This window comes from Anopheles cruzii, chromosome 3 (assembly GCF_943734635.1).
Source record: "Anopheles cruzii chromosome 3, idAnoCruzAS_RS32_06, whole genome shotgun sequence".
In the NCBI taxonomy this organism is placed as follows: domain Eukaryota; kingdom Metazoa; phylum Arthropoda; class Insecta; order Diptera; family Culicidae; genus Anopheles; species Anopheles cruzii.
The window spans coordinates 65,522,042-65,545,699 of record NC_069145.1 but is presented as its reverse complement, the minus strand read 5'-3'; the positions used below and the strand labels follow the sequence as shown (position 1 = coordinate 65,545,699).

Sequence of the window (23,658 nt, the reverse complement as noted above, 5' to 3'; positions counted from 1 at the left end):
GCCGAGCTGAGGTAAGAAAGGTCGAGCCGATAATATGTATGCTACCAGCCCAGACGCGGCAATGCGCAGCATCATTTCAATTTGTTGAGCAAAATGAACGCCAGCGAGCAGTTTAAATCGCATGGTAATTAAAAGTCAGATTCGCTGGCGAATCGGTGCGCTTCTTCTGTTTAATGCACACTAATTGCCGTCCTTACGCGAGCATCTTCAACATTCGATGATACCTCTCAAGAGGTTTGTTTTTCAACCTCATTCGAACGGTCCGCCTCAGGGGCCCGAGTTTCTTTTGGATCTCTGTATGGTGTGGTTCGAAAACTCAACAGGTTGCAGTCTGTAGCTGCGTCTTGCGCGAGCATTGATCGATTGATTGGTCCATACGCGGTGCTCCGGTGGGGCTTAATCCTGTTCCGTCAAAGACTAGGCACCGCCATGTCAATCATTTGGGTGTGGGGCCTCTGGAATTTGATACATATTGTCAAACAGCGGCTAGCTGGCAGACAGCTTTGGGCACAACACGGTGGCGCTGCCAGACGGCAAACGCAGTGCCTTTCGGTGATTCGGCTTATTATATAGGCTTTTTGGCAACTCCCACCGAGATAAGCGGATTTACGAGCGAGCAATTATTTACCGTTTAACGTTTGAACGTTTAATAAGGCGGAACCGGTAAGGGTAATTCTCCGCGCAAGGCCGCCGCGCAGTTTGTAGTTTTATTCGACTTTAATCGAGCTCAAATTTGGTCGTTCGAAAGATGTTCCTTATCGAGTTTACGACGCCGTATAAAGGACGCGTTTCGCGGCCCATGCAGGGCAGCCGTTAATAGCCCTGTTCGGGCGTTTACGTTGTCGATAGTAAACAGCTTTTATTTTGGGCATACGATAACGGAATTGGAAAGTGCCTCGCGATATCGTACATAAAAATCACTCCATTCGCGCGATCGGGATCGTGACGGAACAGAGAGAGTTCTGCCAGTGGCCTCTGCCAAACCGGGCCCAAAACCACTTCGCATCGCGCACAACAATTGCGCAACATTGTGCTTGTGCCCGAAGAAAAATGAACCAATCGAAGATGCTACGCGTGACCTTTCGGTGGCCGATGATCGGTGGGCGAAAAAAAAAACAATATAAATACAATAAAAGTCTTTTAGCCGCTGGGTGCGCTGGAATTCCCGAGCTCTCTTCCGGGGTCCGCGAATCTAGACCTCGGCACTCCGGCACGGACCACAGAAACTTCTCACGCATCGCTGGAGTAGAGTGTTTGTTGTTGTGGAGCCGCCTGCCGTCGGCCGAAACCTTCCCGATAGAGTTTCGATCGCAAATTGCATTAACACACAAAAAGGCTCTGCCGCCCGTGCACGAGGCCCATTTATGGCACGGAACCGCCCGTCGCCGCCTCCCGTGCTCTATATGTCACGCCGCGGGTTTTTCTGTGTGGTCTCCCCCCCAATAGGAGGAACACTGTGTAGCAACCGGGCCGGCCGGGTCACAGCAGGAGTCGCGATCTAAGCTCCTGCTCGCTGGCGAGCCGCGTTTTTGGAAGTCCCGCGGCCGCGTTTGCACAATTTATCATGACCAATTTACATTGTTGGCACCGGGAGCCCCGGGTACCACCCCCCCTGTGGAGCAGTCGCCTGTTTTTTTTGCGTTTGGGTGGTAGTGTTCGCAATTGTTTCGGTCGCATGTTGGAGCCATGTTTTCGCCCCGGGAAGCTGACGGATATCGGGTGGATATCGGGCGGATATCCCCGGTAACAAGCCGGGTGGTTTTTAAGGTTAAGCATAAAAAAGAAGTTCGTTGTAATGCTATCCCGGTTGCCGGGACCACACGTGGTCTGGCCAACGGAGCCAGCGATTTGGCAACCGATCGTTGCGGTAGAGAGCCGCAAAAACCCACCATGGGTGTTGATGCATCGGTGCATTGTGTTGATTGCGGTCCTAACGCCACTCGCCGTCACGTTTACCTAACAAAACTTCCATCTTTATCATCGAACCGACCGCGCCGTACGGGGCCGTGGTCCCGACGTAGGTGGTGACAGATTCCACCGTCACCGGCGCACAATATGCTCGCTGTGGTGGGGATGAAAAATTTGCAACCCGTCTTCAGGTCAGAACGAGCATAAAAATGCAACACGAGAGCCCGACACTGAGCGATGATGAAGCTCGGTGGCACAACGGTGAGTTTATGAGCAGCTGCCCATCCGTTGTTGTGGCGGAAAGTTTCAATAACGCCATAAAGGCATTAATGCATTGTGCGTCTGCGAGTGTGATGCGTTGTAAACTTTTGCATCGCAAACTTTTATGGTGTCTGCGACCCTTGGTGAAGCGGATGCTGTGGAGAATGGACCCACCATCGATTCACCCCATCGTGTTTTATTTTTCAATTTTAACTATTCTTGGGCCCTATTCACCGAAGCGAATTCACGGAACAAAAGCGATCGTTAATAGCGATGGCGAATGTGAATGTTGTGGCGCAATATATGCACCACCCCGGGAAGCATTGGCATTGTCCGCGAAAAGATCACGACAGAGTAAGTGTGAAGGAAAAATGCACGACGACTGCGACTGAAGCCGCCGATCCGGGCTCCGGAACTCCTTTGAGTTGTCGCGAATGAAGCCGACTATCGCGGGCTATCTATTTCTATATTCCGCACGATGGCCTATCGATATCGATGAGGCATACCCAAACGGAGCGAATTTCGGATAAAAACTCGTGTCGTGGCCGTGTCGCCGGCCGACCGAAGACATGGAAGCGGCGGTCGTGGCGACACCCGGGCGGCCAGCGCAGAGAATTTACAATAAGTTATTGCCTATTATTTCTATTTTCCCGAGAATGTCCGAGATAAAACGTGAAACCCGCCGAGCCCGGTAAAAGGGTTCTACACCCGAAGATCGATGCTTTTCACTAGTGTGTACCGTGTGTGTGTTGTTTGTTGCCATGTTTTCTTGTTCAATACTGCTTTAACCTTCACATTTATGCGTCCATTCGCCGGAGGAGCATAGTTCACGGGCATCGGGATGGAAACAAAAAACCGTGTAACAGTGGAACGGCCATAATACACCGCCCCGCGTGTGATGATCCGTAATCCGCCTGGCCGTGCCTGGATTGGATGCTGGAGGTGCCCATGGCCCTTGAAAGAGGGCCAAGCGAACTCTTTCACTCTTTTCCATTTTGATATGAATAATCATAACAACGCCAGACGCGCGCGGAACACAACATAGGCCCAAGTGTCTGCTGTCTGCTCCTCGTTTGCTCGCCGTTCGCGCGGGATGATTATGATTCATTCGGGCGACCGAGCCACTCGACGGGGAGGACGCCTATGTTTAATGCGCCGCCCGAGGTCTATAAAAAGACACTCCTGCGATGAGACAGAGGGACTGCTGTAGAACGAATTCGGCCAGGCCCGGCAGCCGATCGAGCCCCAGCGCGGCTGCGTAAATTATGTCTTTTTAATGATGTTGAACAATATTCGATTGGCGTTTAATAATGCCGTTGGGCTTCTTTGTGTGCCGTGAGGGCCGCGCGGGTTATGTTGGATCCCCGCTGCACTCGGGATCCAATTCGGGATTGCACTCCGAGCTGACACATAACGAGCATAACGAAGCGGGGCGATCGCTCGATCCCCGATGTTCGGGCTGAATTTATTTGACTACATTAAATCCGTGTGGGTGGGTTCGGACCCAAGACGGGTTCTCACGCGTCGGAGGCAACACCATTATCGTTAACATTTTAACGGCCGCCTCGGTTCTGTGTTCGGAGTACCGCAGAACGGAAATTGCTTTTCGATGACTTCAGCCATCCCGGGAGAATGCGGATGCTAGGACCAGCACAACAATCCGATTCACGGTGGCAATCGATCGGTAACACCAGCAGATCGCCCTCGGGTGAGTGGGAGATTTGCATACCATTTTTCAGTGCCTCATAAATGACGTGTGGCGAAAGTGTGACAAATTCTTACAAGCCAATCGCGCCGAGCGCGTTCCATTAATTTAGCGAAGTGGAGGCCATTCACGAGAGCCCCATCGAAATTTGTCTTCACCGTGTGGCTGGACGATATTTCTCTTTACCCGATCTTGACACCTCCGATCGTATCGGAAGCGAACTGCGACAGCGACCAGAAAAAATAAACAAAATAAAGGAAAGGATAAACGGATCGCTTATTGGCCAGCTCCTTTCGAAAGCGCCACGCACGCACGCGCCACGCAAACGCAGCGTGGAATGTTGCGAGTGATCGCGCCAGGGGTGGTGGTGGTGCAGCCGATTGGAAGACCAATAGTGGGTCGTTGCCAAAAAATGGCCATTCGCCTTATACGGAACGGGGACGGAACAATAGTGCTCGAACGGCGGGCCCAACACCAAGAAAGTCGATGTAATTGAAATATTATTGCCACATTACTTCCCGCAGTCCAAGTTCTGCGATGGTTTGGAGAAACCCATTGACACTCGTGGGGGGGACTCATTATTCAGGACGAGTCTCCAGCGCCGGTGTCGCGTTTCAAAATACCGTTCCGGAACTCGGCTGTCTTACAGCCGGCGGCACGTGATCGCGTGGCTCGGGTCCGAAAGCGGTTGGCCTTTCGCGGCCAGTTCCACGTTTGGGCCGACGAAATTAGATAATTGAATGAACATAATTACTGTCATTAGTTTCCCCCGGAAAGATGCTATTTAAAGTACCGTTAGCCGGACAAACGTAGCAACCGAAGGCGTTCGGACTGTTCGGGCCAAATAACCTTTTTCTTCTCCAGGATGACGCTAATCCTGGTTTGCAGCCTGGTAACGAACGCCCAATAAAAGAGATGATCGTATTAGGACCAATTTGGAGCACAATCTCGCCCTCAAGATCATCTGGGAGATCGCCCCCGGGATCATGTTTGCCCAACACGCGTTCCTTTGTGTTCCTTGTGGCACTTGGTGCAATATTTTATGCTTTATTGAGCCCATAAAACCCGCCAGCGCCAGCACGGGTATCTCATTATTTGCTTTCGGCCCGGCACTTTCCGTCCCCGTTCCCGGGGCACGGATCCGGAAGCTGCTGCCGCTGGCTGGCGGGAGCTGCTGCTGATGTTTTACCGCGCAGCGCGAACTGAAATCCGACACGGTTCATGACACGTCAATTTGGGGTCCATCGGTCCGGCCGGCGGGCACCATTACGCTCACCAGCCACCCCGCTGGCATGCTGTGGGTGATCGCTATGTTCTGTGGCCCCCCCAAGGGGATGGGGGTTTCAGGGAAGAAAACTCACCCGAGGACACGATCGTGGCGGGCAGCTCCACGCGATCACGATCGCGGCAACAGTGCCACGGCCGGTAGTTAAATATTTCACGCCAGGAGACCGCCCTCGGTGGGCCCTCGGAATGGCACACGGATCGCTCAGATCACTTTCCCATTGTGCCCGCCGGCCGGATCACTTGTCACCGGCAAAGGTCCACCGGGCGGCGGTCTGGCAGAAGGGGAAAATCAATTTCAAAAACTTACTCACTCCGGACGTGAACCGCGGACGCCTTCTTCTCCAGTCGGTCGGTCGGTCGATTAGTCGCAGTAATTAAGCGCTGGTCCAAGTGACACTTCCAGCCAGCGTCAGTTTTTGCTGGCACCACTGCTGGGCTGGGCCACTTAATTGGCCGCGAACCGATCGACCGTTGGTCGATTGAGATCGTTGATCAATTTTAAGCACTCGGCACCAGGGCCTTCAACTGCACGTACTGACGCCCCGGGATCGATGTTAATGGAACGCAAAACGTAGCTTTATTCGCCGACACGACCACGATGCACGGTGACAATTGGGCTTGGTCTCACAATCTTTCACACAGTTTTGGGGAGCGCTCCTCCTCGATCGCTAATTTGGTGCCGCGACAGACTCTTCGACTTCGACTTCCCAAAAGCTGCCGTCTCTCGAGATCGAGCGGCTGTGGTGATTAAACCAAACAAACAAATCTTCATTTAACACTTTCGCGGTCACTGTGGTCCGACACACTCACGGGCCCGATCGTCCGATCGTTGGACCGTTTGGTCGGAAAAGGCGCAGGCAAAGACAAACAATTATATGCAATCGCGTAAATCATTGTGGTTTGTCGTTTGGCAAAACAAAGCCAATAACCAACGAAAAAAGTGCATCGCAGACGTCTTCTTTGCGGTCAGACGACGACGGTTTGACAATTTTGCAAAGACCCTCATCAACGGCCCCGACCGGCCGAGAGAGCCTTCAACGGGCGCAGTGGTTCGGATTTCGTTGCAGTTCTTGACATTCGCCAAAGTGGCGACCGCCATTAAACGCCGGACCGGTCGCTCTGAGCCGGTCTCCGTCGGTGACCTTGGCCCCCTCCCCTTTCGGCGGCCGGCAGCATGTTGCATGTTGCACGTTAATGCGCCGGCCCCCGATGAGTTTTCATTGACTCGCGAAAATCGGACTCGGCAAACAAAGCCCCATTTCGACGGCCCCCGAGACAATTTGCCTGCGACGCGCCACGATGATGATGATGGTCCGAGTTAATTGCGTGCAGGTTATGTTACTCACCGGGTTACTGTACCATTTTCCCTGCACTCAGAAGGTGGCTGGGTTTAATGGCTTTGCGCCGGACGGTGGATTTCGGTGTGCGAAAATCGAGCAATCGGAGCGATCGCGAAGGGCGCAAAGTGGTCAACGTGGTTGGTTTACGATCCAAACTGGCCCCGAGGCCCCCTGGCGCATGGATGTGAATGGAATTCTAATAATTTTCCTCTCCTTTTTATGACGTCGTTAACGGTCGCATCTAAATGCACCTCTAAGGTTGCGGTTTACGATCGGTTGAGCGAAAAAAACGTCTCCGGAGTTGCGAAACCGAAGCGAAACCAATTCAAGCTGCACCGCACAGTACGTGTATGTTTTTTTCCGATGAACGATAAATTGTTTAATTTATGGATGCAGTCAAACGGGAGCCCAAACATCGCCAGGGAAATTGCTTCCCGTAATCCATTTCGTAATTCGCGTAGCAAGTTGCCGTTAAGACGTTGAGTTGGGACGATTAAGAAAAGGGCAGAGCAAATCGTGACCCAGCGCGATGGTTGTCGAATCGCTCGGCGTTTAATGCATTGCGATGCTGAACTAACGTCATCAGCCGCTCGGTTGACTGTAGCTAGGTTCTACGATAAAAGAGCTTTTAAATGACTCCAACCTATCCCGAACGAACAGAAAACACTGTCAAAAGTCGCTCTTTCGTCGCTATTTCGCCAGGCTGCAATCTGTCATGCGTCAAACACCCGGCCCCTAAACGCTAATTAATATTCCGGACCAAACCAGTGCCCCATAAATCACACATATGAGACATCGGCTGGAAAGAAACTGACTATCAATCTTGGGCTTTTCTAAGTCAACAAAAACACGGGGAATATTTTTTGTCCACAGCACCGAAAAACAATATTTAACATTCGCAACACGAAGCATAGGATTTTTTTTTGTGCGCCAAGTGTGATAAAGTGCACGACAGCCCAAAAAAGTGGCAACCCGTGTCGCCCAAGTTCGTATCGAATGCAGACTCATTAGCTCTCGGCCACAGCCGGCGGAATGGCCGAATAAATCTCCCCCAAAAACTAACATTTACATAGCGGCACACGTTCCGTTCTGATTACTCGGAATCTTACTCGTTTCCGTGGCCATTTCGCATGGCTTTCCTCTTGCTTTTTGGATCCGCCTACCCTGAACGACGACGTCAGACAGTCTATGACAGGTCGCCGAAGCTAGTCGAAGAGTTTGAAATTCTTCGACGCAGGGGTGGCGACGCATCCATCAACCGGACGCAGCGCGCAGGTCGTCCGTGTATCTTCCGGTTCGAATAGCATCTTGTCGACAAACGCATACACACAGGGCCTCGTTGCCATCGGTAGGAGATTTATGGTCCCCGTACGGCGGTTCCCGTTGGAACATCGACCGATCGGGTTCCGGCGGTTCGGCCGGACCGTGTGGCGTAGATGAAGACTTGTTTTCACGCTGTGCGCCGCCGGGTCGAAAAGTGGCAGGAGGGAAAGCCGATCTCCGATCCGTTGTGGTGCTGGTGGCTGTTTGGCGGGAAATAAATTTCCCGTATTTAGCCCCGACTTCCTTCCCCGACGGTGGCCACAGAGCGTGCCGCCGCTCAAAACGTCATAAATCAGCTGATCTACGATCGGGGGGCCCGTCTACGAGCTCCCGAGGCATCGAAGAAAACGTTGACCTACCAGAAGACCTGCTGCTGATGCTGCTAACAACCTCTGTGCACGACCGAACGGTTGTTTGATAAGGCAGATATGGTTTTACTAATATTTAAAAAACCGTGAACACAATTTTATCCACCTTTTGCAAACGCTCCACACGACACTGTGCACTACACCTCCCCAGTAATCACTTCCCTAAATAACACACATTAGTCGCTGCTACGTGCGCGAACGTGCTCACCCATAACTCTAAGATCACCTTTATCTCGCGCACAGCCCTCGACGATCGATACTCCACGTGACGTAACGCGATCGCGACAACAATAGAGATTTCCTCCGGCAAACCGGGGAGGAGGATGCCACGTGTGTACCGACCGACCGGAAACCGGATCGGCTTTTGTTTTCACTTGTCACGACGATAATCCCACGACGGAGCTCTTGTAATTTGTTGTCGTTTTTTTCCCCCTTTTCGCCGGTGAGCGAGATGTTGCCCTTGGATCGGGCAACCGGCTCGAGGTAACACTCGCGATCTTACAGCGGGGCGGTGATCCACCAAACTGTGCCGCACGAATATGCTTCCAACGCACTACACGGTTCATCGAGAACTGAATCCGCCTTCGGATCCGGCCCCGCGGCGAGCCGTTGAGTGACCCGCTGAGTGGCTCGGCAACGACGGCGTCCGGCGTCCGAGAATGGTGTCCGAAAAGAAACGACAGATAACACGCGGTGTGGGACAACCCGTTGTGGACCAACACTCGACGATCGATCGCCCAGAACGACTTCAATGCCGCCTTCAACAGGTTGCCGTGCAGAAAGGGTGCCTGCGACATGGCGATCATCGCGTAAGGCGTCTCCAACAAGTGTCCCAAATCGCTGGCTAATATTTAAAAATATTCTTTAACAATAATAGATAATAATAGTTCTCGGATCCATCACGATCGGTAGCATTTAGAATCGAAATAAAACGTGCTACGTTAGACGATCGGATCTCCTCCCAACGGTGGATGCTGCGGACACAATCCGGTCGATCAAAGCCCCACGCGGATCGATGAAGAGAGTGAGTGACCGCGCGCTGAGTGCCGGCGCTCGATCATCGATCGTGCGCGCAGCTTCCTCTCGCGCATTCGACGATCGACCTTTGACTCACGATGCCCGTCATTTTTCATCATTACCGCGCTCTCTCGAGCTGTTTGGCAGCGCGCGCGGGCGCGTGACGTGAGCTCACGTGCGTGTGCTCCAGATATCACCGTGTTTTTTCACCGTGGCCACCTCCGCAGCATCCGTCGGGGGAGATAAAAATAAAAACAGCAACCGACCGCTTCTGGTTTGGTTGCTGACTGATCGTGGTTCCGCTACGGCTCGGATTTCGCTACATATCTTTCATTCCAGTGCGCGCGCGCGTGTGTGTTGAACGGCACAGCATGAAAGTAGCGAGCATAAGCTTTCCACCGGGGGCGGGCCAGGCGGGCTGGCGGGTTATTGACGAGCCTTGACTCCGGCAGCCCCGAGTCGATTTATAATTCACACCTCCTCGACGGCGGCTGACCGATCTTGCACCAGGTCGCGCGGCTCATAATTGATCGGTTTCGATGCTGTCGGTCCGGCCGATGTGGAGCGCCGCCGTGTTGTTCCTCTAACGGGCCGGTTCGGGCCGGTTGCCGTGTTTTTCCTTGTTTGTTACTTTTTGCGCACAGGAAACAGGGCCTTCCTGAGAGGTGTGTGTGGTATCCTGTGGTGCGCTGCATTCTTGCGGAATCGCCCTCCCGATTGGCGCGTTATGAATTTGTTCTCTCGTTAACTCGCCTTCAAGGGGCAAACCACCCCACTGGGACTGAGTGATTAATGCACCCCCACGGTGCGGGTTGCATTCTGGAGTGTCTGAAGTTGATCGAGCGCGCCAATTGGAAATTGATTTACATCGCCCGAGATGTCCAACACCGTCCCCGGACACGGTTACCCAATACTGGTTGGGTGATGTTCATGGATTCCCGAACGATCGGCACGGTGCATCGATTAATTGAGAAATATTGAGACCAGCCATCGGACATAATTCGAAATTGATGCTGCCGAAACATTTCAACGCGTCGCTTTCGAAATTTATAGCACCAGAATGCAGTCAGAAGCCGCATCCATCGAAGGAGGAGCTGTCGAAACCAGTCCAGATCGGAATCGATCGATCGTCCAGCGCCCGGTGGACCCGGTTTTTCAGTTAGGCCGGTCGGTCGGTTCAGGGGCTCCACGGGTGATAAATAACTGCATATTAATCATGCCACGGTGTCATGCTAGTGACAGGCCGTCCGGCTACCGTATGCGTAACACCCAATCCGTCCGGTGATCGGTCCGGTCATTCGGGTTTTATTGGCGAATTTAATTTGGTTACCCCGCGAGCAAGCGAGCATTACGTCTTAATGGCAGCGAGTGGTTCAACTTTCATCGCGCCATTTCGCGCCTTAAGGCACCCGATTTGGCACGAAGCGCCCCAATGACATTGATTTTTACCGACGTGACCGACTCTCACGGGGCCGGCGGCGATGAAGCGCTGTGACACGCATTTTTCCCGACTCGCCTTCCGGTCCGGGGAAGGTTTATTTAGGCTGCGGAATGGATCAGCCCCCAGAATGGATGTTGACGTTCCTATCCGATTTCGTTCGCGGTTCTCTCTTTCGTTATACCTGTTCTTAGTGCGCTTCGGCGCCAACATTTTACGAGCCACTCTGCTAAAACGGCTAAGTAAACTTGACTGTTCTGGGCAGGGTCGGAAATGGGTCAACGTTACGCGATAGTGCGGACGGACGATTGGTGATGGTTTCGTAGCGCATCATAAGATTGTGTGGAACCGACAACGGGTATCGAATTTCTAGCATTTCGAATGTCGCGCTGTTGGCCAACAACCGTCAGGTACGGGTTAGTGCAAACGACCGCAGATCGAATGTATCGAGTGACAGCAGAAGGTGGCATAGAAAAGGGCCATTTAGTGAAGCAGATGACATTTATTGTCCGTCGCAAAAGTTTAGCGGCCATCATCGGGACCACAGAAAGGTGCGCCGCACCGGTGATACTAATCTGCTGTGCTCCGTAGCGAAGTAGAAGTCTGTTTCGTCAGGAGTCAAGTGTCGGGGCCTGTGCCAGGTGTCACCGATCGTTCCATCCCGTTGGCCGTTTCATAGTTTCCTAGCTGCGGGCCGCTAATGGTCGCCCGAGCTTTGCACAGGACCCCGAGGCCGGATGTTTATCGTCCGCAAACACACCGCTCATAAGGCGGTCCGGTTGCTAATGCTTGGGCAATAAAAGCAGATAACAAACCAAGCGACCCCGGTCCGGGTATCCCTGGTGGATGGCGAGAAATGATCAATATCCGCCGTGCTCCGTGGGAAACCACGGAAACGGCAACATCCGCGAAACATGAAACGCAACTTTTCGATTGCATTCGGGCGAAAACAAATATCCCAATATTCCGAAGCCCGGGCCGGTACGCAAATACGGCCAATCGATTTTTACGGAAAAGCATTTCCTGACGGGATGATCAGAGAACCGACTTTTTGCTGCTCCCGGTGGAGGGTGTGTGTTCGACCGATCACAAACACACACAAGAGCGGGCACAAAAAATGTCCCACATTCGACAACGAATATCACTGCATCGGCTGGTGATGCTGGCTTTCGTGGGGCGCATAGTGTGCCAAACGGGGAAAAACATGATGCCCGATGCGTAAGAAATATGATGTTTAGTGAGTTTTTGTTGTCTCCCTTTCATTTCATTCGCTTTCGACATTCGGAAAGCTATTAGCGAAGATGGAAAAAAGGCTGTTTGTTCATTATGGTATGGTTTCAAATGAATCGGAAATCATGGTCCCACAACGGCGGATGTGATTGAAATCGTCATCTAAGGGAGGGAGTGTGCAATCAACGACGGGGCATATGGAATTGAATTTTAAATTTCGGCGCTCGGAACTTGAAACCTGTAGGGCTTTCGTCGTCGTCGGCGCCGTTATCACGAGTTGCTCGGTGACTTGTTACACATTTGATGCGAACGACTGGTAATGTAATACCTTCCCATCTCCGAAATGCGGGCTCACTTATGAAGTTGTATTTTTGTAATGAACTTCATAACCACCGCCGTCTGCTCACAGATCGCGCTAACGAGCTGCGGGTAACATTTCACGACCCAGCCTTTCTCACCTCACCAACGCGCGAGAATGGCAAGAAAATATCATTTCGAATGTCATAATATTTGGCAATTCGGCGCTACGTTCGGGTGTCGGGTGTCTATTCAGCAGACAGAGAGAGACGCCCCGTACCCCATCAACATTTATGGGACAGTTGGCCCCGCCCTGCTGCCAGGCGCCGGTATTTGATGGTTATTGTCTCGATTAAATTTCAAAAATTAAATTCTCGCTCATCCGCAGCTCAGCCCTGCGGGCGGTGTTGGGGGCATGAATTATGGAGCTTAAAGGTGATCGTATCACCCCAATGGAGCTACGCAGAACGACACGCATATGTTAGGCGCGGGGTGGGCTATGTTGTAATTCATCCTAAATCTTGCCGGCATCTTGTCTTGGGTCTTGTCTTGGGCTGGCTGCAGAAGTGAGCCAAACAGATCAAAGCGAAACCGAATCGGTCTCGGCCGGGCTGCAGCGCGGTGCTGCGGTTCATGGTCTTAGAACATTTAGCATGATTTATGCACACCGACACCGGTTCACACACTTTCGTCTAGACCTCCAAGCGTCCAGGGCGAGGTGTTTGTGATGCTCTCTCGTTGAATTTTGCCTGCTACTTTGTGTGGAAGGCTACTGTGGTCAAGCCGATCCTCCGGCAGCAGGAAATCAAGTGCAGAGGCCCAGAGGCCGCATCGGACCATAGACGAGAGCCCCGCCGGTGGGGGCTTAAGAGCGTTTTGTCATAAATTTGCCCCTTTGAGCTGAGTTTTATTCCTCTCCCCGTTCGGAAAGGGTTCCTGGCCCTGGGTGGGGCACGCGCGCCATTCGGTGGCAAAAAAGGCGACCTCCTTCGTCCGGAACGGACCGAAACCGACTGGTCTCCGCCGCCGTTGCATAAGGTCTAATTTTAGTCGGAGCCGGAATCCGGAGACGGTGCTCCTTTGGCCCGTCGCGAAATTCGATCCGACGCCTTGTGGGAGAGAGGGAGAGGGTGCATCGTGGCCTTACACCCACCCAGTCGACTGCCGGAAGTCTGTGCCGTCTGTGGCGCGTAGTTCCAGAGTCTCCCCTCCGGCAGGCAATGCGTGGAAAGTAGGTCGTGAATTGAGGTCTTCACCCGGATTGGCCCGGGTGGCGTTGTTTTGGCTAACATGGTCGCCCACTTCTGACCCCCGCAGACCTGTCAGTTGGCCAAATGGATGAAGATTGCACTTCAAATATTGAAACACCGTAAATCAACTCTCACTAATGAGTGTCGCCGTCGCGTGGCCGTCGGTTCGGTTCCGTGGCCGGCGTCGTCTCGCAGTTTGACGCACGGACTCACGGCAAGAAAGTAATGAGTCGCCGATCGGGATCTGGTTGCCCAGGCCATCGATGACATCGAGGCCAGCTGTCATATGGTCTCGGGGTGTGGTGGTCAGCACTCGGGGCGTCTCGGGACGTCCAATTTTAGGAGCAGCATAAAATTGCTATTTTTAGATGACGACTCCGTTCGGCGGCGGCGGTGTGAGTTATGTTTCGGGCTGGCACTGTCCACCTGTGCGATAAATTGACTCCATCTTTTTGGTCAGTAATATATCACCAGCGCTAGCCAAATTGACCGTCGCCTTGCGTTCGATACTCGGTTCGTTAGGGAGCTGACGACAGAGATTTTAATGGCGATCACGAGTAGTGAAATGTTTTATCAACCTTCACTCGAAGATCCTCACGAACCGCCTTATAATTGATTGGTCTAAGCAATTCAAATTCAAAGACACATTGCCCGAAGCTACAATCTGCGAACCGCGACCGACGCACGCGAAGTATACGAATTGCTAGCGTTTCCAGAAACGCGATTCGATTGGCATGTTCGTTAGATTCCAAATCCTGCTCCGTCAACTGGGACCTCATAAACCGTGGATCGTGGATTTTTTGCTGACGAGACTTCTGGTATTTCTGTGGCGTCGCCGTTCCGTGCTCTTGATAGTGCCACAATCTTGCTCAAGGAAAAAAAAATCACGAACCATCGCGTTGCAAACCAGATGCCCGACCGGCCGGAAACGGTCACCCTAATCCGCCGCTGGCCGCTGGCCACTGGTTGACCGGACGCGTCTAATTGAAGGTAGCACCCAATCCGATCCGGTTCCAGAATCGCTCCCCGAGGAGCTGGGCATTCTTACCGCGGGGCCGTCTTTTTTCCAAACCACCGAAGGCTCCGAAGGCCAACGAACTCACCGAGCTATTGGTTTTTCCGACACGAGATACCGATGCTCCCGCGGGTGCCGTAAATCGCCGAAACGCCGAGTCGAAATGCCGAAAATTCCAACCGATCGGCCGGCAACATTGAAAAAGTAAGCCCCTGACAGCGCAGGAAAATAGCAATTATTGCCTCGATACATAGCCAGCTGGAACCGTTTGTTGTTTAATTGTGCATCATTAATCTTCGCCGCCTTCGCGCGAACTGGCCGCGGATGGAGTCAGTTGCCAGCGAGATTCAGACTGCGGATAGTTCTGAAGAGTCCGCACCCGATAGAGCGGGTTGTTGTTGAGGCTGGGGGCCACTTCCGCACAAAATATATCGCTGCTCATATATGCAAACACTAAGCAAACACCCGCGGAACCAGTAATTAGAGCGCGTGGTGGCAGAGAAATTGCAAATAAAATGATTTGCACCATCGATGCACCATTTCGGGTGATTTGATGCAATTGAAACGCTGCCCCGCTGGCGCACGAGAGTCATAAATCGTAACAACAACATCACCGGAAAGCTTTTAGTGGCTTAGTGCGAACCACCATCATTGGAGAAACTAATAATTAAGCCCAGAGGAGCGGGCCGATAAGATAGCAGAGCAGAGCAGAGTTTATTTTCAATCAACAACCACAACAGCAGCAGCCCGGACTGCATTAGCATCGGCACTTCTAGTTCTAATAAATCCACTAAAATTATTGCCTCTAGACGCTAGTGAGTTTATCTTCGCAGGCAGTAAAAGTGGTGCTCGGTGCACCGGAATTCGATGTAAGCTTAAGGTTTATTGAACAAACTAATCCCGAGCTAGATCGGCATCTACGTGTCGAATCCCAATTTATTTTCCTTTCGTTTATGGCATGTTTCTTGGCATAACCACAGTTTCAGTCTCGGGAATGAAATGTTTTTGACGGCTGAGTATACTCTTTATTCCCTGTAATCCTCCGAGTGCCTCGCAGTGTGCCTAGAAGTCGGCCTGACCTAATTACACGATCTACCGTCCGTGCCACTGACGCAGTTCATGTGCAGTTCATTAGATTGCCCACTCAATGCTCGCGTTCTCTGACGCCGCGATGCCGTCACGTACTCGCCACAAGAAGAAGTCACGTTCAATAGACTTCCGACGCGTAGTCGTGCACCGTGCACTACTATTGGCATCCACCAATAGTAGTTGCCAGTGGATCGGCCGTGCTGCCCGCTCACACTTGAGCTACTCCGAAATCAGAACACATCTGGTCCATGTTAGAAAGCATATGTTTACCATCGCGGCCCAAACGCGATGCCGCGGACTGGAAACTAAAACCCAAACACCCCCGGCCCAGAATGCATAGGAACGTTTCTTTCGGTCAGAGGCCACCCCAAAAAATCACTACTCCGGAACATAATAAAGGCACGCTCCGCTCCGGGACAGAACCTACCGACCGACCGACCGACCGAAATTTATTGATTTAAATATCTTCACATCACGCGTCTGGCCCGCGTCCGTCTAGCGCGCAGGTTACGACGTAGAGTCTGAGGTAGAGGCCGCGCTTCGCGGGCCTCACGTAACAAAGTTAACCCCCCGGAACGATAAATAAAACAGGCGATAGGAACGGAAGGAGCGGCCCCCCGAAAAAACCCCTCCGTACCCAATCTTTCCATCGGAATGTGTTTTGTGTATCGGACTTCGACTTCTTGCCGCCTGCCGGTGAGCGGAAAAGCTCGCACCGTCAACACTTCTTTTGCGAACAGAAGAATTTGGAAACAGCATGCAGATAGCGGAAGTGGCAAAAAGCTTCGTCCAACGTTCGACAACGCAAAAAAGGCAGTTGAGTCTTATGGTAACACCGCTAAGCTTCGAACAAAAAGCTAAGGGGCTGTGTGTTTTCGTAACATTTGGTTGGGCCGAAGGTTTCGTAATAATTCATACAAAACTTATCACTTGACGTGCCACAACGTACAGCGATAATAAACAAAATATGGCGGCGTTAACCATTTTTCGATAATAAATTTGTTTAGGCGAATTACGGGCCAAAAGATGCACCAAAAAAACATTCCTACGTCTCCCTTTTTACGCCCAAACAGACGTTTCGGGGAACTGTTTCGTGGCAAACATAATACTGGAAGCAATCACCGTAAGCCAAAGTAAAGATTTCGAGTCGAACAAGTTCAACCGAATCAGCATGGAGTCATGGATTCCAGTGGCTGGCGTGCCGCTAGCGAATCATCATAAAGCTCGAAATCAATCAGCGTCAACCAATGTCAACGGGCGCCGCCTGCCGGCGGGCGGTCTACCGTTTCCTGGCTACTTCTTACTTACTCGACGCAATCCAGTGGCCACGGCAGTACAATAAATATTTTCCACTTTTGTTAGCTGAAGCTTACGCGTATTTTGTAGAACTTAATGCAGCAGCTCACTCACTTTCGCTCGAGTATTGGCACTGGCTGTTGGAGGCCAGTTGTGGCATGCGTCCATCGCGTTATTAATGACGTCTAGCCGTGCGGCGGGTGGCGAAGACAACGGAGCGCGACATTCCGTGGAGCCGTTTGAAGTGTCGTGACGATTATGGCTTTTGTTCCGTAGTACGCGAGACAGCCGCTGGCGCCACGTTGCACACTAAACGTGGTGCATATTAATCATCCTTGCGGCTGTTTCGTCAACTCCTTCGTGCACAAGGTGCATCTCTTGCTGAAGGAGGGACCGTTCTCAGGTTCGCTAAATTTGAGGGCCGGCAAAAGATTGCTGTTTGCGCATTGCCACAGATTACAAGGTCGTACAATATACCTTTAGGGGAAATACTCATTCAGATGAGGTTGCATCTCAGAAGTTGCATCAATTTCGTAATGGCAGTTCGTGAACACTGAAGGTGACAAATGGAACAACCCCCGAAATGGAGTAGCGGCCATTGGTAAACGAATTGTTATTTGATCGGCCGGCCATTAAGTGGAGCAAGAGCAGAGCTGGGTCATGCCCTCGTTGCGCGCGAAGAAGTCTCCATAAATCACATCGCCTGCCGAGACGCGGCCGATTGTTAACCGATGTTTGATAGCTCCTCGTCCCGATTGCCCGTAACCGTCCGTCGGCCGGCGTACGATACGAAAGGCGGCCCGAGCGGTCAAGACACATCTGACGGCGTTCACATGCAGCATCATCGCGCGCTTCGCTTTCGGGTCAACCACAACGCGTGGCACAGCATGCTTTCATCGGAAACATTAATCGAAGACAAACGCGGTCCGGTTCGGGATAGAAAGCAAAACACTTACCACCCGCTGCGAGGCGGCGCGGAATTCGTTCTATGTTCTCGGCGGGCACAGCTGGGCACGGTGCCGTGCTGGACCGAGCATCAGCCAGGGAGAGTCGCACCGGGCACCGATAAGACCGATGACGGGCGATAACAGGGCGCAATTGCTGCTCCAATCGTCGGGGGACGGCCTGCAACCAAATCGAAGCGCATCCCGCAACGCAGCGCCGCACGGCCCCAAAGTGCTTTCGGACAGACGGCGAATTACTTTCAATTTAGATAGAACGTTGATTAAATTGATGATTACTCTCCACACGCCCGGCCCTAACCGGCATGCCCGGTCAGTTCTGATAAACCTCTCAGGGGAGGGTTCGGAAAAAGTAGGGAAAGTCGAAGGCAGTGATAGAGCAATTTTTCATTCTCCATTTCGATGCGCCGTGCATCGAATGCCGTGCGCCAGTAATGCGTTTCCATCGACCGACGTTCACCTGGGACCGGCCAGAGCTGAAAGCCTTCTTAAGTCAATTTGCAATGTGTCCCGAGCACGGTTCTCATAACTCCTGAGAGGTAGGGATATTTCAACAGAATAGCAACAAGAAACGTTTGTAGTCCGAAGAATGGCAGCATGATTTATGCACCATTTTATGCTCCATGTTTATTTAAATATACTTTCAACCACACAGAACAATGTGCGCCGTGCACTGTAAGCGGCGCCACATTTAGAACCCTTTCGCCACCCGGGATGTGGCGCGGGCTGCATTAAATTAATTATTCATAGAACAAAAAAGCGCACGTAACGCACCTCAGAGAGAGAGAGAGAGAGTGTGGGCACCGCGTAGAGCCGACTAGAAGTCCGCTGGACGGAGAAAATCTGGAGCCAAGGCTCTTGGAAATGGAAATGAATGAGGAATAGGCACGGATCGCGCAACGCGAGCCTTCGGCGGGCATCAAACGGGTGGCCCGCGAGAGAGACAGCACTGGGCGATGATTTATGGTGAACTGATTGTTATTAATAAGCAAGATTTATGACGGTAATTGATTTATCGCCTTCCGCTCGGCGGCACGGACTCCTTCCGAGAGGCAGACCAGCCGCGTCGCGACGATTTCAACATTTGTTTTATTGCGTTTGACAAGTCGACACGAAACCGAACCCGAAAAGACGCCCGATGTCCCGATTTTGCTTGCCGTGGTACGATAAGGAAGAGGAGCTAATCTAAGATTTGCATGGCGTAATTTGCATATCGCACCGTCCGGACGAAAATACTGTAGAGAGACACATTGCGTATTTCAATCATTGCCACTCACCATGTGTTGAGGAGTTTTTGGTTTCTTCACCAAATCAGGTACTTTGAAGGTGGTGACAGCTTCGATCACCTCGGCGAGCAGCAGCCCATCGCGGCAGTCGGCCGACAGGTCGGACACTTTTCGTTTCGATTTGGCCCGCTCCAGATAGTAGTTGGCCCAGTCGGTGTAGATCTGGAAAGAAGGAAGAGAAGACCGAATTGAGAGCGGGACCGGGACGAAGCGCATTCGCATTAGTTTTATTAAATTTATTCAACGACCCAAGAAGCTCGGGGCAAATATGGTTCTGCAAATGGATGTGTAACATATGGCCAGCCATTCGGGAGCACGTACCGAAGGATCGGCGCGCCTAGAAGAGACACTGGCAAAATATCGTCATCACGTCGAAGAAACACCCGAAAGAGCCACATTTGAATCACTTGGTCGTACGTTGCTCGAAGGGACAGGCGAAATGGACACAGAAATTCCTTGGGGACGTCTGAAGGAGCCCGACGTTCCTTCATCGATTATTTACCGTCCGTAAGCATAAGTAAGCGGCAACCTGCTGTTCGGTGAAGCGTCACGAAGAAGCGTCTCATATCCCGTCGTGTTGTTGATGGTCGTTCATTACGACGCACAATAAGCGTCTGATTTCAGAAGATGGCATTTGGAGATGCTCCACAGGCTGCAGCCAAAAGTTGGCATGCATGTCTGCTGGCTGTGTGCATGTGTTTGCTGGTCCACTTTAGGGCAAGCAACACGGCTGGACTGGACCGTAAAATGCACTTGTTGTAGCGGACCGACCTGACGATCGTTTGGTTCACCGGTAGCCATTGACCCAACCACAACATAATTAGTGCCGCGGCTGCGACACCGACACGGGCGCTTTGTTTATGTGATGCAATATCCATGCTGCGGTCCTTCCTTCGCGCCGATTCTGGCTTATGCATTTTCAATCGAGAGAGAAACAATTTGCATAATTTAATATACGGCCTTTTGTTTTTTTTTTGTACCCACCACCATTATTGGAAGCGATTTTGGGCAGCTTGCGGTGGCTTCGGTAGTTGCGCGTGTTCATGATTCTCATTATTATATTTTCATACTCAATTTGCAATTTGTCCCGTTTTCGGGGCCGTCTTTTTGTCGCCATTTTTGGGTGGTGAGCATATCGCTATCGGGATCTCTCCGCAAATTGCTTTAAGCGAATAATCCTCAGGAACAGTGTTTTGGCAGTGGCCGCGGTCGGGTTGACCAGAGTTTCCGATAAACCGTTCCGACACGAAAGCCAGAGCCAGATCGCCGTCAGATCGATCGCCTCACGGGCCGCATCACGTGCAGCATAATTTAAACACTAATTGAATCACCCCAAACTGTTGCTACTCTCCGGACACAGACGGACACACAGTCGGACACGAGATTCAAATCCACAAACACAGTCGTCGACGACGATGTTGTTGCGTTCTGGGCGCGTAAATATTTGCAATTTCACTTTTCATCGCCTTCCCATCGCCGGGTGGTGAATCAATATTTAAACCGATTGGCGGCCTGGCGACGATTGCATCAGAAACATTGCCTCTCTTCTCGTTGGCGCCATGCGTGGCGCAGGACCGTTTGAAACAACATCGACACTTCCGTAAATACCGTCACGTGTTCGATGGGAAAACGCAACCGATCGGTAGCGAGGTGTCGGCCACCCGGCTGACCTCGGTTTGTTTGGGTATGGAAAATTACAATTTGATTAAAACAAATGATGACATTTATCATGTTCGAACACCTTGCACTCAATCGGCACTGTTTGAAGCGGTCTGTCTGGCCAAACACACCCGGCACCGGAGTGGTCGGTTGTCTCGGTTGCCCGGATTTCCAGCCCGGAAATGCAATTACTCATCCGGACGCAAGACCTGATCGCTGCCGGGGTGTTGATGTCACCGATTTGCAGGACTCCCTTCGTCCTCCTTTCGTCACACACGCCAAGACCTCACACGGCCTTTACCGCATGTTGACTGTCTGACCAAACCTCACACAAAAACACACCCAAGGACCACGGACAACAGCAAACAGAAGCCGATTGGTACCAATCAGCAACCGGTCTCCCGCTGTGTGGAATGCATTTGTTTTGATGTTTTGCAATTGTGCATTTGCAATGCGTGTACAACATCGCCACGCCAGCAGCTGCACCGATTAAGGGACCGGCATAAAAACGGGGCCTAAAAAAGTGAATGCTTGGCCAGCGCTTGGGCTTGCCATCGAAAACCAATTACTCCGGAAACATCCTTTCTCTGTGCTTTGGTTTTCCATTTCCCACACTGAGTCCGTTGTCCTTGCGGCTGCAGCAGCCTTCGCATTGGACCGAAAACCTTCAACAACAGATTCGATGAACGCGTGTGTTTGGATTATCGATAAACAAATCGTTGCATCGGACCGGTTGGTGGGAAGTGATGAATCCACGATTTCACAAATGTTTATGCTTATGTTGCTCTTTTTGCTTACGTTTTTACTGGTCTTAATGTCCTTTTGTGTCCATCCATCCATCCCTCAATTTAAACGATTTTCAAGAAATGTAAGACCGTAAATTTATCTTAAACCAGTTTCGTCTACAGACGAAATGTAGTTTATTGTCGTCCACGGAACAGGTGCCACAGGATGGGTTACAATTCTGACCAAAATTTATCGTATGCATCATCGCGGGAAATGGACGTAAATAGGTTGACAAGAAATAAAGCCGACTTTCAACAGGAGCCAACGGGCCAGCGCCTGCAACTCCCTGGCGTCGTCTGTGGTCTGTGTCGAACCGCGACCGGTCACCGATTTAAAGTGCGAACAAAAAGTCATGGCAGTGGCCGGTTTCTGTCATCCTGGCATGTTTAGGGCGCTCAACATTCATAAATAAATCGGCCGACCCACCACGGCCAGGTCCGAGCCCGAGGGTCCGCTTTGGTTCGCGGCCGCGGGAATTATGGCCACGTCGACGGTGGAGTCGACCACCGGATTTTCCACCTCGCAAATCACGCGGGGATTACAATCCAAATCATCCGATTATCAGTCGCCCTCTCAAAAAACCGTGTGTGTGTGTGTGTGCTGTCCTCCCGTACATCTGGCGCGCCGTTGTCGCTACACGTCACTCAGCGAAGGGGTTCCGATGCTATCGTTTCGTTATAACGGAGCATCGGGGGCTGATGAGCCACACACTGAGAGTGGAGGGCGTTTGTTTGGGTTGTATTTAGTGTACAAAGAGACTCCTCGCTCTCTCTCACTCTCTCTCTGTCTGTCTCTTGATTGGTTGGAGGGTATTTGCATGGTACGGTTAAAAGTGTAATCTAGTCCATCTATCTCCCGTCAATGGCGGATAAATGACTCGTTTATCACGCGTTGTACCGTGACGATCGGATCGACACCCCCTGACAAGGAGCCAGCTCGAGGTATGGGAGTGCCGATGTCCCACACGAAAAGTCTCCTACCGAACGGTGTGGACCGTTCAATACATTCTGGACATCCATCGACACACGGATGTGATGGCCCAACAGAAGAAGATGGTGAGTAATGGCACAGCCTGTGATGTCTACGTTTTCCGGAGCACCCTGCGGATGGGACAATAACTCAGAAACTTTCACCGTATCGTTACTGGAAGGGTATGCGACTCGAATCTCGCTCAGGTGTAGAGTTCTTTAATTTCTGAAACACATTCTCCGTTAATCAAACGTAAGTCCAATTTCCTGTAGGACCTCAAGTTTGCCCCAATTTCTCGTCCTGGTCCCGTTCTTATCATAGGTGAGTTTTTCTGGTAAAATAACCCACATAACTTTTCTCCATTATGCTCTGTGCATAGTGAGTGCAATCGTGGCAGATGATGTTCTCAGAAAGTAGCACGGTGCTAAGTAGATTGAGAGCAATAGCCTGCAGCCACAACCGCAGCCCCGAAAGCTCCAGAGAAAAACTGCAAGTCCAGAAGGTCCGGTCCGGTTCGTGCAGAGAAAAGTCCGACGTAACCATAGCGTGTGTACGGAGTCTGGTAGTACCCTGGTTCAATCTCGAAAGTATCTCCCTGGACCAGCGAATAAATACCACGCTGAGTGGTGAATAAAGGAAAAGAATTTCTCTACCAGGAGGGAAACCATCCGGAAAGGGTGGCGATAGTGTGTCGGTTCAGATACTTCAAACTCAAACCACAATCGATACACCGGATGCTTCTAGCAGAGTTCATCTAGTGAGTGGACATTCCAAAAGGCTGTTCCGTTCACTTTTATCAAGTCTTCTCCTACTGACCAGAATTTCGTAAAAAACTCCCCCCATACGTCCGAGTTTCTATCCACACCCAGCTCGGATTCGGAGTCATCTGGCCAACAATGGTTATGTTTCCGTTTCTGGTTCGCTGGCTTCCCGGGAGTTTGTTTGCGGTTTTCATTCGCATGCATTCGACTCAGCCATTCGACTTTTAGACATTGCATCCTTTCCATTATGGCAATCGTTTAGGGTTCTTTCTCTTTGTGTCGTTTGAAGTTGAGCATGAGGACCCTACAAAACTTAAGCGCTTGCCAACGTTAGGCGAAAGATTCAGGATATCCCGTCCACTGTGGACGGACTGCATACATCCCGGGGCAGAAATGCATTCACAAAATCCG

General features: G+C 51.6%; 1 protein-coding gene across 1 annotated transcript in view; it reads right to left on the bottom strand.

The window, feature by feature from the left end:
• The window catches only part of LOC128274556 (protein sickie), a 161,374-nt gene that overhangs the window by 119,729 nt on the left and 17,987 nt on the right, over positions 1-23,658 (bottom strand). Inside the window, exon 3 of the mRNA XM_053012787.1 lies at positions 19,064-19,234. Within this exon, the coding sequence (XP_052868747.1) occupies positions 19,064-19,234 (171 nt within the window). The remainder of the gene's footprint in view (positions 1-19,063; positions 19,235-23,658) is intronic.